This window comes from Schistocerca piceifrons, chromosome 3 (assembly GCF_021461385.2).
Source record: "Schistocerca piceifrons isolate TAMUIC-IGC-003096 chromosome 3, iqSchPice1.1, whole genome shotgun sequence".
Taxonomy (NCBI): domain Eukaryota; kingdom Metazoa; phylum Arthropoda; class Insecta; order Orthoptera; family Acrididae; genus Schistocerca; species Schistocerca piceifrons.
This window is the reverse complement of record NC_060140.1, coordinates 957,197,135-957,211,382: the sequence shown is the minus strand read 5'-3', so window position 1 is coordinate 957,211,382 and position 14,248 is coordinate 957,197,135. Positions and strand designations below refer to the sequence as shown.

Sequence of the window (14,248 nt, the reverse complement as noted above, 5' to 3'; positions counted from 1 at the left end):
AATATCCCCCAGGCTGTGGCTAAGCTATGTCTCCGGGATATCCTTTCTTTCAGGAGTGCTAGTTCTGCTAGGTTGGCAGAAGAGCTTCTGTGAAGTTTGAAAGACAGGAGACGAGGTACTGGCAGAAGTGAAGCTGTGAGGACGGGTCGTGACTCGTGCTTGGGTAGCTCAGATGGTAGAGCACTTGCCGGCGAAAGGCAAAGGTGCCAAGTTCGAGTCTTGGTCCGGCACACAGTTATATCTCCCAGGAAGTTTCATATCAGCGCACACTCCGCTGCAGAGTGAAAATCTCATTCTGGAAATATCCCCCAGGCTGTGGTTAAGCCATGTCTCCGAAATATCCTTTCTTTCAGGAGTGCTGGTTCTGCATGGTTCGCAGGAGAACTTATATAAAGTTTGGAAGGTAGGAGACGAGGTTCTGGCAGAAGTTAAGTTGTGAGAACGGGGCGTGAGTCGTGCTTGGGTAGCTTAGATGGTAGAGCACTTGCCTGCGAAAGCCAAAGGTCCCGAGTTCGAGTCTCGGTCCGGCACACAGTTTTAATCTGCCAAGAAGTTTCATGTAGGACTTGTTTACAATGATAAGGTAGACCAACTGGCGAAGGAGGCCGGTGTTCCATTGTAATGAACGTCAGTCTTCCGTTCTCCGATTTCAAGTTACAGATACGGAAATTGGCGGAGGAAGAATGTGCAGCGGTTGGGGCCTTACAGTCGGCTTTAAAGATCAGTACTAGGCTGCGATCCAACCAGTAATTGCAAAGCTCTCCCTGATTTCGAAAATTTCAGGCGATCTGGAACTCGGTCATTCCACTTATTTCGGGTAACTTTCAAGGATAATCCTCTGTGGTACTGTCAGAATAAAGCAGGAGACGTAAACTACTTTCTGTTTCCAGGAGTTTCTTCGAAGCACAGCACGCTTACTGTAAATCCTTGTGGAATTGGGGATGCCTGTTCCAGCAAATGCTCCTGTTTCATTGTATCACAAAGACACTCAGATATGAAATGATAATTAAATCGACACCGTAGCTGCAAACAGGCGTTGATATACATAATTGGGGACATGTTGAAAATGTGTGCCCCGACCGGAACTCGAACCTGGGATCCCCTGCTTACATGGCAGACGCTCTATCCATCTGAGCCACCGAGGGCACAGAGGATAATGCGCCTGCAGGGACTTATCCCTTGCACGCTCCCCGTGAGACTCACATTCCCAACACGTCCACACCACTACATTCGTAGTGCGCCTAATGGACATTTGCCCAACATACTCATTACTCGTGGCAGATTAATCTACCAAGTCCCGTACGAGTTGGAGCATAGCGTGTGCGTTCGCACAAGAAGGTCAGTGGCCGGCTAGCCATATTTAAACTATATATGAAGGCAATATCTGTTTCCGAAAGAACAGATACCATTGATGACCGTGCAGATTCTCTAGAATGAAATGGTAATTAAATCGACACCCTAGCTGCACTCAGATATACTTTTTGCTACTTTTTACGAGCTTTTAACAGATGTTTGTGAAACGTGGTTGCACAAACACATATCTCCAGGTTTACGATACTTGATCTCTGTTGAATTCTTGTTTATGTTCTATTTTGTGTCCGCAGCTCGTGGTCGTGCGGTAGCGTTCTCGCTTCCCACGCCCGGGTTCGATTCCCGGCGGGGTCAGGGATTTCCTCTGCCTCGTGATGACTGGGTGTTGTGTGATGTCCGTAGGTTAGTTAGGTTTAAGTAGTTCTAGGGGACTGATGACCATAGCTGTTAAGTCCCATAGTGCTCAGAGCCATTTGAACCATTTTTCTATTTTGTATATAGTTAGTCAAGATCCTATAGTTACACGTATTGTTCCTATGTAGATACAGTAAAATAAACGTAAATCACTGTTCAAGCTCTTTATATCGTGATTTCTCTGTATATATGTCTTTATGTTCGTACGAGCATCTTTACACAAGGTAAGTATGGTACATCGTGCGAACAAGTGGCATCGCTGTAATCACAGTAAATACACTCTGAAGCCCGCGGAAAGCAGTACCGAAATCAACCGACAGATTGCTATCACATACGGGGATGGCTCGGTTCCAGCGCCTGAAACATTTAGTATGAGCTTTGGCCGTCTTACAAGATAGATGTATGTAGAGACGAACAGTGAGCAAACGTCAAGATTGCCTTTCTCATTGGCAAGAATCCTATTCAGCGTCATACGGAACTCCGAGCAGCTCTGGGTGACGGCGAAAACGAAGAGCACTGCTGGACAATGCAGTCTGTATGATAACGCTACAGCCCACACAGCAGGCGCCGTCAAGAATTGTGTGCACCATTGGGCTGGGAAATCCTCTCCCATCCACCCCACACATCGGACCTCAATCCACACGACTTTGATCTCATTCGCATCTGAAGAAACCATTGTATGAGAGGAGGTCTGCAGACATGGCGGATTTCCTTACGGCATTTCGGCGACAGGTGGTACTAACTAACGCCAATGACATTCAACGCCTTTCCCATCGTTGGCAACGTTGTCTGGATCCTCTAGTGGTCATTTTGAAGGACAGTAGTTGATTTTGATTCATTTTTGGTCCATTTGTACTCGTGCGCAATAAATTTACACGGAATTCCAATGCGTGTGTTTTATTTCACGCTTTACCGCGACCTCCTTTACTGGAACTAAACTGCATCAGATACACACAACCTTACCGGTCAAACGCACATCGTGATGTAACACCGAAAATGCGGGATGCATGGCACCTGCTACCGATATATATATATATATATATATATATATATATATATATATATATATATATATATATATATATATATATTTGAATTGTGTGTAAATATTTGTAATTTAAATGCTTTCTTTTAGTAAGGAAGGACATTGCTTCAGTGTATGTGTACATTTAGGTAAAAGTCTGTTGAAATTTCATTGTATTTATCTATGATTTAGTGTGAAAGTTATAAGCCCTGGGAAAAAGCCAAAGGAATTGTTATTTGCATCGACTAGCAACGATAATAGCGGTGCTTGTGCGTTGTAAAATCTTTGGGTGGGGGTTGTTGCGCAGAGCGCGTGGAGAGAGCGGGAGACGGGTTGCAGCGCTTGTAGTGTACGGAAGTGTGGTGTTAACGCTCTCGCAGTAGAGAGTACCATTTCGGCGGCATCATGTACGCACGCCGGGCAGATGACTAGTAGCAGGAAGGAGGACAGTGGACGGGCGGAAGAGGCTGTATTAATTACGATTGCCCGTTCCTGTAGTTAGCCGTGGCTCCACAATATGCTACCGTCTTCAACAACAGCAGCAGTTCCAGCAACACAGATTCGTCGTCGGCTCTGAGTTTCGTCGCACGCACAGCGCTGAAGCAAGACTGTTCATTCGTAGAAAGTATTATCGGCTAACCCAGCAGCACAATACTAACATACAGTTTAAGTGAATATTTTCAAATCATTACTCGATTGCCTTTTTCAAAATTTAACGACAAACTTAACGTAAAAGTGACTTCTCAGTTTTCTTTATCATTACATACCCACTTAAAATTAGTGTCAAAAAACGTGAGAACCGTCAGTTGCCATGTCAGTGTTTGATGATAAATGTTTTTCTTTCCCATCACCTTGTACAGGATTTTGGATGTAAATCGCCGTAGTGGGCTGGCGACCGAAATTATTTCCTTTTCGTTCATTAGTGTAACTTTGGGATTCATGGTCAGTGGTACCCCTTTTATGTTCAGTGTTGTTCGTGAGTGAGTGTACAAAATAACTTTCATTTTTCCAAATTGTAGCCCTGTTCGGTTTAATTACTTTTTAGTAGACTTTTCTATCAGAAAGATCGGTTGTACACTAGCCCCCAACTTATCGGTATCACTTCTTCGGGAAAGATAGCCTTATCCAAGTAGAAAAATTCCATTAGGTATACACGCGATCCACGGTCATATTTTATATCGCAAGCAGGATAGGCCGATTAATAAGGGGGAGGTTACAGTGGAACACTATGTTGTCGCATTATCGTAAGATATACTATAGTTGCCACGACTTATGGAATGACCCTTGTATTAAACTGTTGGCAGATGGTTCAATAAATTCAAGTTAAGTTAGGAAAAAAAACTTATCACGTTCACAATGCCGTCAAGCTTCAGGATATTCACGCAAGAATTTCGCACTAACTTAAAGTATCACTCGAGCCATCCTCACACGAGACGTGAATCTGTACGTAGATTTGGTTGGGAAAGACGGCATCGTGTTTAACGTGTTTGGTGAGGTTCAAACTGTCACAGTTGTGGACTTGTAAATAGTAAAGTGAGAATTTTTTGTGCGACACATTTTATACGATGGCTACTGAGCGTGTATTAGTAGTTGCTGACAGCCCCGAATATCGAAACGCATTGTGGTGTTTTGTGAAGACTACTTGAAAGAGTATTGGAGGTACTAAGCGGTAACGATAATACAGTTGAGAAACGTTACCTCTCCTGCTTGAGAGACTGAGAGCAGAAGTTTTTGTAGAAAAACTACATTTCTGTGGTGGTCCTTTCCTATGGTATGTACATAAGCGCTGATGTGTACGTGTGGTAATTACGATAAACTACAAACGGTGTGAGCTGAGGAAATGAAAGAAGTACTCGGTGAAGTGTTACGTACCGAGGTACCTGTTGTAGACGTGCGGCACGAAGAGCTCCTCGGGCCTGTAGAAGAGGAAGCGGAAGGGCAGGAAGATCTTGACGTCGGGCCGCTCCTGCAGGATGCCGCGGTCCACGTGGCGCGCGTTGCGCAGCTGGTTGATGCACACGGCGTCCTGGCGGTCCGTGTTGCAGATCGCGTCCAGCGGGTTCAGCACCTGCGGCAGCCGTCCGGCGAATTAGCGCACCCACTCTGTGCCTCCCGGGTGGTTCGCCCAAAGACACGGTGACCAACCAAACAGTTCTCTCAGAGACCCAGAGCAGTCGCATTACACGCGCAGAAACTCACCGTTATCCACTTTGTGGATTGTCCGTGCATAGTTTGGCGTTTTGAAAACTTATAAGAAAACTATGCCTCAATATTCTGCTATAATCAGGTCAAATGTTTTCGTTCCCAATACACTATTGTGGATATGAATCATGTTTCCATATACTTCAGAACAAAATTCAATCGTCAGTTGCTAATACATTTTTATTTCGCTTTACTGGTTTCAACAAATTAATTTGGCGTCTTCAGATATATTATAAATCTTTAGACCTTGGCCATACATTTGTGCAAGTTATAATAAGTATATTCTACATCTACATACATACTCCGCAATCCACCATACGGTGCGTGGCGGAGGGTACCTGGTACCACAACTAGCATCTTCTCTCCCTGTTCCACTCCCAAACAGAACGAGGGAAAAGTGACTGCCTATATGCCTCTGTACGAGCCCTAATCTCTATTATCTTATCTTTGTGGTCTTTCCGCGAAATGTAAGTTGTCGGCAGTAAAATTGTACTGCAGTCTGCCTCAAATGCTGGTTGTCTAAATTTCCTCAGTAGAGATTCGCGAAAAGAACGCCTCCTTTCCTCTAGGGACTCCCAACCGAGTTCCTGAAGCATTTCCGTAACACTCGCGTGATGATCAAACCTACCAGTAACAAATCTAGCAGCCCGCCTCTGAATTGCTTCTATGTCCTCCCTCAATCCGACCTGATAGGGATCCCAAACGCTCCAGCAGTGCTCAAGAATAGGTCGTATTAGTTTTTTATAAGCGGTCTCCTTCACAGATGAACCACATCTTCCCAAAATTCTGCCAATGAACCGAAGACGACTATCCGCCTTCCCCACAACTGCCATTACATGCTTGTCCCACTTCATATCGCTCTGCAATGTTTCGCCCAAATATTTAATCGACGTAACTGTGTCAAGCGCTACACTACTAATGGAGTATTCAAACATTACGGGATTCTTTTTCCTATTCATCTGCATTAATTTACATTTATCTATATTTAGAGTTAGCTGCCATTCTTTACACCAATCACAAATTCTGTCCAAGTCATCTTGTATCCTCCTACAGTCACTCAACGACGACACCTTCCCGTACACCACAGCATCATCAGCAAACAGCCGCACATTGCTATCCATCCTATCCAAAAGATCATTTATGTAGATAGAAAACAACAGCGGAACTACCACACTTCCCTGGGGCACTCCAGATGATACCCTCACCTCCGATGAACACTCACCATCGAGGAGAACGTACTGGGTTCTATTACTTCTTCAGCTACTCACATACTTGGGAACCAATCCCATATGCTCTTACCTTAGTTAGGAGTCTGCAGTGGGGCACAAAGTCAAACGCTTTCCGGAAGTCAAGGAATAAGGCATCCGTCTGATACCGTTCATCCATATTACAGAAACTTAATTAGTATTTGTTTAGCAGATGTGAATGTCTTCTTCACAGGAGTATAACGCCACATGTCCAAAACTGTACATACTGTATGTGATTATTGTAAACACAGATTGACAGTTTGCAGTAACTGAATCACACCTACGTACACGTCAAGCTATTGTGCTAGCGGCAACTAAAGTATATAAAACCATTAAAAAGTATAGTTAAGGTATATAAACAAGGCGTTCACAAGTTTCGTTCTGTGTGAGCGAACTACTGAACGGCGACCACGCCACTTGTCGGGTACAAAGTATAGTTATATAGTTGCCTGTCTGGCAACAATGATGAGTGGTGTCAGCCCATTTTTTTTTCAATTTTTGTGACTTGCACAGCTTGGCAGCCAACCCGCCTATATGTCCGAGGCCATTGGCTTATCTATACGTTTAACGAGCCATTTGCCTTGAAGCGAAAGGTCGAGCAGTTTCAGCCTATTGTTTCGGGCGAGCTGTGCGCGACTAATGCAGTGGACTTTCAAGTCTGACATGTAGCCTTTTTTTAAATTAACATATGTAGGCATTTCCGCCAAAACGCGTGTATTTTGGATTAATTTTTTTGGATTATTCGTGTTTTTCGTATCTGTGCAGTCTCGGGTTCGCATTAAAACAGATACTCGCTCACTGTATTTTGAAAAGCAAAGACTCTGCTGGCAGAGATACGTTAATTGACGGTACCATTAGGTCATTCTTTCAAATTTTGAAATTTTTTGATTTGTCTGTTTTGGTATTTCGTTGCAAGGATATCCTTCCATTTTGTTTCCTCTGTCTATATCCCTTCTTCTCTTTCTTTATTGTAATTTTATTTCCCTATAGGCATGAGGAGCCAACGGTTGTTCCCATTCTTCAGCCTTAGACATAAAATTTGTTATGGAGATATTTTACTGTTTCAGAAATAACAAAAGACAATTGAACAACAAACACGTATACTGTGACACGCGGCTTGATACGTCAGTGTAGATCACACTTGGTGGTTTTATAATGTACAGGTGCTGATGATGAGGTTTCATATTTTTGCCGATGCTGTTTCTGGTGGAAATGACAGTGTTTAGCGTCATTCTTTACTCCTGAGCTGGTTCTCGTAGACATAACTGGTAGACTGGACGAGCAAGGCACGAGATATCAGGCGTCTGATCGCGACTGGATCATCATGATCAGAAATGCGAAGTCGCGTCAGTGGCTCAGTGCCGTCACTTCCAGCCGAGCATAATCACCGTCGAGAGGTTCATCTGCCGTGACCAACAACGTGTAGATCAACGAGGGTTACGAGCAACTGACTCTGTAACAATACCAATACGAGCCAAAACCCAGAAGATGATTCACCAGTTCACTACTGCACAACATGTCAACAGCTGTGCCCTCCAGAACACGATACTTAACGCGAGTGAAATAGAATGCGTGGCACGGTTTTTGTCATCCCTCACAATCTGACAATATAGTAACATCATGGTATAACATACCAATCCAATGCTTTGGCGACTGTATCTTCTGCATCTTGCCAAGCAGCGTTAAACTCAACGAAAAGGAACATTCGTTTTGTTACTAACGTGCTCTCTGCTGGGAGAGGGCTGGGAGCAGTCGTGATAGTCTCTGATTTAAAAAAAAAGTTGCGACATATAAATATATCTGAACAGAGAGGAGTTCTTTCTGCTGGTATGAGGAAGAGAGGTCCTCTATGAAATTCTGATGCAGTTGTCGAATCGGATTAGATCTCATTTGGAAAAAGATATGGAATTTGTGTGTGGGGAAAAAACTTGACGTATAGAATGTGGGTTTTTAAAGGTAGGTACGTTTTGTCGATAGGAAGTAAAGGATGGTTTGCAGCCTTCATTTGGCATTGAGGGAGGTACAATTAATAGGACGCGAAAATGTCAGACGACTGTTTCCCGTATGTTGCGTTTTTCGCCGATTCTGCGGAGAACGTCATTCCACGTCTGTCCACCTAATTTGTAACATCCTTCTTTAGCACCACATCTGGAACTCTTCTACTCTCTTATTTCCCCGCGTTTCCACAGTCCATGATTTATTGCCAGGCAGTACTGAGTTCCAAACGTGCATTCTGAGAAATTTCTTTCTCGAGTTAAGGCCTATGTTGATTACTAGTAGACGCCTTTTGGCCAGGCACGCCCTCTTTGCCTGTGCTGGTCTGCATTTTATGTCATTGCTTCGTCTGTCATGTGTTGTTTTGTTTCCAAGGTAGCAGAATTATTTAACTTCGTCTACTTTGTGCTCTCAAATGTTGACCTTAAGTTTATTGTTGCTTTCATTTATGGTGCTCTTCATTACTTTCGTCTTCCTTCGGTTTACTGTCAGTCCATATTCTGTACTCATTAGACTGTTCCTTCCATTCAACACGTCCTGTAATTCTCCACTTTCTGTGAAGATACGAGCCTCATCAGCAAATTTTATCGTTGATATTCTTTCACCCTGGATTTTAATCCCACTTTTGATCCTCCGTCACTGCTTCCTCGACGTATACATTGAACAATAGGGGCGAAAGAGTGCATACCTGTCTTACACTGTTTTAATCCGAGCCATTCGTTCTTGGTCTTCCACTCTTATTATCCCCTCTCGGTCCTTGCACGTATTGTATACTACCCACCTTTCCCAGTAGCTCACTCCTCTTTTTTTTCAGAATTTATAATATCTTTCACCTTTTTACAACATTGAACACTTTCGACAAGTCTACACATCCACTTAACGTATCTTAATTTTAAAAAAAATCTTGTTTCCTTTATCAAGTCCAACGTCAGAAGTGCCTCTCTGGTGTCATCACCTTCCTAAAGCTAAACAGATCGTCATGTAAAAGCTCCTCCATTTTCGAATGGAGGAGGTCAGGTTAGGAAATTTTATAAGCTAGTGAGCTACCGGGTGGTGAAGGTCAGTCGCAAGCCGGAAGCGAGGTGAAGTGCGTGTCATCTATAATTCGGGAAGTGCGTGGTTAAGCTCTGGACGTGCCATGTACCACTATAATTTGCCTGCCTGCCTGCCTGTTTGTCGCACTAACAGTGTCGGCTAGATACCGAGACACGTGTGTATGTTTAGAAGCTCTTTGACGTCAAGAACGTGACCAACCGGGTCTAGCCCACGAGTTCTGCAGACGTGTGGCCGAGGACGTGACGTGGTCTAGCCCGTGCTAGCGCGGCGGTCGCACAGCCTCGCCGCCGATCTCTCACGTCAGCGTCGTAAAAGTGTACGACCCCGTTCCGCACACACGCTGCGACTCCGCCCAAAACAGCGACTCGCGAAATATGATAATGTACACCCGATTCGAGCTGTAGATAAACAGCTGCTGAACGCTGATATTTAAGCCGGATTCGTGTTCCACGAAATTCTAAAAGCAGGTGGAAAGTTCTGTGACTAGATGTGAACCGTTGGATACCACGGCGGCACCATGGTTCAATACGAATTTTACGTGTACAGTTGCTTGCCAACAAGCACTAAAATAAGGGACATTTGTATTCGTTTCACAAAATGTGATTCTTGTACGCTAAACAGGAGAAGGATATAAATACCGTCAAACACTTAATTTTTTTAAATAAATAATAGATTGTAAGTAGTCTTCGAAAAGAACTACTTGGACTGGAATGAGTTTTTTTTATCTAAGCATACTAAGGTTTTTGGTTCTAATCAACAGAAAATAGGAAATTAGTTATATACGTTTTCGTTTCTCAGGCGATCGATTCCATTTATTTATTCCCGTGATAACATGCTGCTTATTTGTTATGCACTGCGTTCATCTCATTTGCGATGCTGTCTGGGTCGTGAATGACGCGCAGTTACCTTAAGTAGGTGAGGAATGTAATTATTATTACAGATGAAGAAGGAGGTGAGTGTTAGGCTGACTATTCTGCTTCATTTAATAACTTGGTCACAATCAAAGACAGCTTACTCTGATGGCTGAAATAGAACAGACTAGGAAAATTTGTGTGCGCTTGACACAAAATAAGTCACCCTAGATGATGAACATACGATACGCGAAGCAGCTGACTCTCAAGGATGGCAGCAATAGCGTTTTCCATGTTCTGCTGTCCCCCTTCACGCGTCTTGACGTTACTCGAGTACATCTGACCCGCGCGAGCGCGCCACACACACACACACACACACACACACACACACACACACACACACACATACACACAGAGGGAGAGAGAGAGAGAGAAGAGACACATGAGGTGATTTTGGATTATTATTTTTTCCTAACTGTCCTCTACTAATCGAACACCTCATGATCTAATATGGTTACACGTGAGATGTGTGAGTTACTTCGTCTTGCCAAAAATATATCCACGATGTTCTTCATTTTCAGTTAGTCGATAACTACAAATTCAGTTCAACTTTACGAGCCAATTTCCGTTTCACTGTCTTGTATAAATAGTTGTACAGAACAACCGGCGAAGGGCTTAGGTAGCACTTACACGCTTATATGTAAATGCAGTCACCTTGCGTCCACCCGTAGCAAATCAGCGCCGTAAAAGATTCATAATGTTATGTGCGTTGTGGCTTCCCTTATATATAACAGGGATATTTCATGATATGCGCCACTATTACGGTTATTCAATTTTTGGAATCTTTTGTCGGTGTGCAGTAAAGTTCGCGTAAATATAGTGAGTGCATGAACCACTTTAACACCTATAATAGCAAGTGCTGTTTTCTCCAAACTCATATATGACAGGAAGTTAAATGTTATTACCTCTTGTGGCAAAGCACCAGTATTATTTATGGCTGTGGAGTCGATTTCGCCCTGCTGTGGAAGAATCATATTTCTTTCTTCTTTTCAAACTATACTTTTACACTATTTATTTTTACATTTACGTTTTACTTATGCTTATATATGTAAAGAAATGGTAGTCTTCAGTATCTATTAGAAAAGGATTAGACACAGTGATGATACTGCTGAAGTGAAGGAATACGTCTGAATAACATGTGTCTAGCACAAAACTGAGAGAACATTTAGTGAATTGTCAATATAAACAAGATGACATGCATGAGATCAGTATATCTATTTTGTTAATATGTACACATTTCATCAATTATTTGTTTTACAAAATGATCTGAGATATTAAACATTACTGAGTAAAAATATGTAGCGATATTTATTCGTCAGTCCATAGTATTAAGGGTGTTGAAAAAGTATTCTGTGATTTGGGAGGCGGTAGTATGGATCAAAACAAGAAAAACAGGACCAGTAAATATGAATTGTGAAATGCATACTTTACGAGCTCTAAGCACTTGTTCGGCATCGCTACTCTGAATTATCTCTCTTCTACTGCAAACTCTTTGTTATTACGAACGACTTACAGAATGCAGTAAACAAATAAATAAGAGATGAGAACACATTATTCTGTTACCATCAAACAGCAGAGCTTCTGATGTAACCTGCTTGCTATTACATACGACCTGCACTTATGAGCAATCGCTCCAAGGTGTCTGCCATTCCCTGTGTGGTTATATCATGCTGGTAAGAAAACCGTAATGTAAAAGAATTTCATAAACTTATCAGAACACAGACTAGTTCCATCAGAACTAATGTATGTGCTGCATTTATCCAGGACTGTGAGTAAGATTTACAAAAACAGCGCTAACAGGTGTTTACTGCATGTTGTATCCATGAACAGCAACAGCGAAATTTGCCCTCATTTGTTTACTGCATTCTATAGATCATTCGTAATAGTAAAGAGCTTGAGGAAGAAGAGGGAGGTGTATTAAACAACAGCGAAGGTGAAACAGTGCTCGTAGCTTTCAAGGTATGCATTTTAGAGTCCATGTTTACTGAACATTTTGTTCTTGTTTTGATGCATACTGTCACCTCTCAAAATATGGAATACATTTTTTTAACATGTTCTGTTAAGCGACAGCTTCATTGGACACAGGGCGCTGGTTAACGTGACCAAGTCAACAGGCAAGAATTGTCCATGGAACTGTCGAAGGGACAGTGTTCTCATTCTCCTGAAGTGATTAAAGAAACAACAGGAATACTTATCGCAATGGCTGGACAGGTATTCGCCCACAGTTCTGTACCGTCGACTCGAATGAATGAGGGGGGCGGGGGGGTATCACCATAAGACGAGAGAAAAATGAATCACCACGTTATTAGGAGGCAAACTCCCCATCGCACTCCCGTCAGGTTTAGTGGTAAGAGGGGCCAATGGACAGCCCGTCAAAAACTGAACACAGATCAAGCATGAAAGCAGGAAGAGAGCTGTCGAGAACAGAAATGAGTCGTGGTTAAGTGGTTACGCAGTTGGACTGTCACACTGGCCTGCCATGTTGAAACCTCCCTCGTACCAACTTCTTTTTCACCGCTGTTCGCTGTATTCAAATTTGAGTCTGTGTCGTGGTGTAACGTCCGTTTGCAACAGCGAGGTGTAAGCTAGGGACCTATAATAACAGTTGATTCTGCACAGCTACTCTATTAGCAGTCGAAACGAAGTGGCTTTCGAATGGGAACTGCAAGCGTTTGATGACAAGGCGACAAGTCACCCAATCCTCCACCGGAAAGTGCGTCTGGTGTGTCATATGATACGAATCTCTAATCGAAGAACCTATTTTATAGTCTGGTAGGTGAGTGACATATAAGTAATGTAAACGTAGGGTTACATCAAGGGTCTGCGCTTAGTCCCTACCTCTTTGACCTGATTATGGATGTGCTGGTGAAAGATGTGAAGAAGGAATCGCGTGGAATATGATGTTTGCGGATGATGTGGTTCTTTGTGAGCAGAGCATCGACAGACTTGAGGAAAAGCTGGAGGATTGGAGGAAGGCACTAGAAGAAAGAGGGATGAAAATTAGCAGGACAAAGTCAGAATATTTAGCACTGAAGGATGTGCAGATGATGAGCTGAAATCGGTCTGCAAATTTAAATACCTGGGGTCGTACATACAGAGGGACGGAGGACTGGAAAGCGAGATACAACACCGAATAGATTGCGGTTGGAACAACTGGAGGAAAATGAGTGGAGTGTTGTGTGACAAGAAGGTGAGCATTTGGTTGAAAGTGTACAAGTCGGTGGTAAGGCCTGCTATGATATACGGGGCAGAGACATGGCCAATGACAGTAACCCAGGGAAGGAAGGTGGAAGTCGCGGAAATGAGGTGGATGTGTGGGGTAACAAGGAAGGCCAGGATTAGAAATGAATTTGTTAGAGGAGCTGTGAAAGTGGGACCCATGGGGAAAAAGATACAAGAGAGCAGACTAAGGTGGTACGGACACTTACAGAGAAACGGGGATGAGTATATCGGAAATAGAGTTGAAGATATAAAGATTGAAGGAGCGAGAAGGAGAGGAAGACCGAAGATGAGGTGGAAGGATAAGATATCCGGGGACCTAAGGGAGAAAGGATGGGAGAAGGAAGAGCCAATGGATAGAAGGATCCAGAAGATCAACGCCGACCCTACGTGACGTGTGAGAAGACGACGATAAATGAGAAGAAGAAGAAGAAGAAGAAGAAGAGGTGAGTGACATATGCCACCTTGCCCGATACAGGTGTTGGTTTGAAGATGAATGTGATCACTCCCAAGGAAACGTGGAAAACGTAATAGTTTGTCACATAGGTTGCAACAAATGAACGCAACAATTTCACAATCAGATAGTTTCTTTGTGCACTGTCAAAACATATGTTTTTAACGTTTTTGAAGTTTCGTTCCGTTTTGGAAGTCTTGAATTCCTTTGCTGTAACATAGTTCACAGTCGTTTATTTGTTGTTTTAATTTGTGTGAGGCGTCTATATGATATCTCGTCTGCTGTCGCTATTCATCACGTTACTTGAGTCGGTAGCGCATTCTTACGACATGACTCATATTCTACAGGGTGAAAAGTATTTAAACCGACAAACTCTGGGAGGTTGTAGGGGACATCAAAACAAATATTTTTCCGT

The 14,248-nt window shown here is 43.0% G+C and overlaps 1 protein-coding gene across 1 annotated transcript in view; it reads right to left on the bottom strand.

Moving 5' to 3' along the window:
- LOC124787932 (L-ascorbate oxidase) overlaps nt 1–14,248 on the bottom strand; it is a 200,455-nt gene that overhangs the window by 17,912 nt on the left and 168,295 nt on the right. The window contains exon 8 of the mRNA XM_047254922.1: nt 4,622–4,817. Coding sequence (XP_047110878.1) covers nt 4,622–4,817 — 196 coding nt within the window. The remainder of the gene's footprint in view (nt 1–4,621; nt 4,818–14,248) is intronic.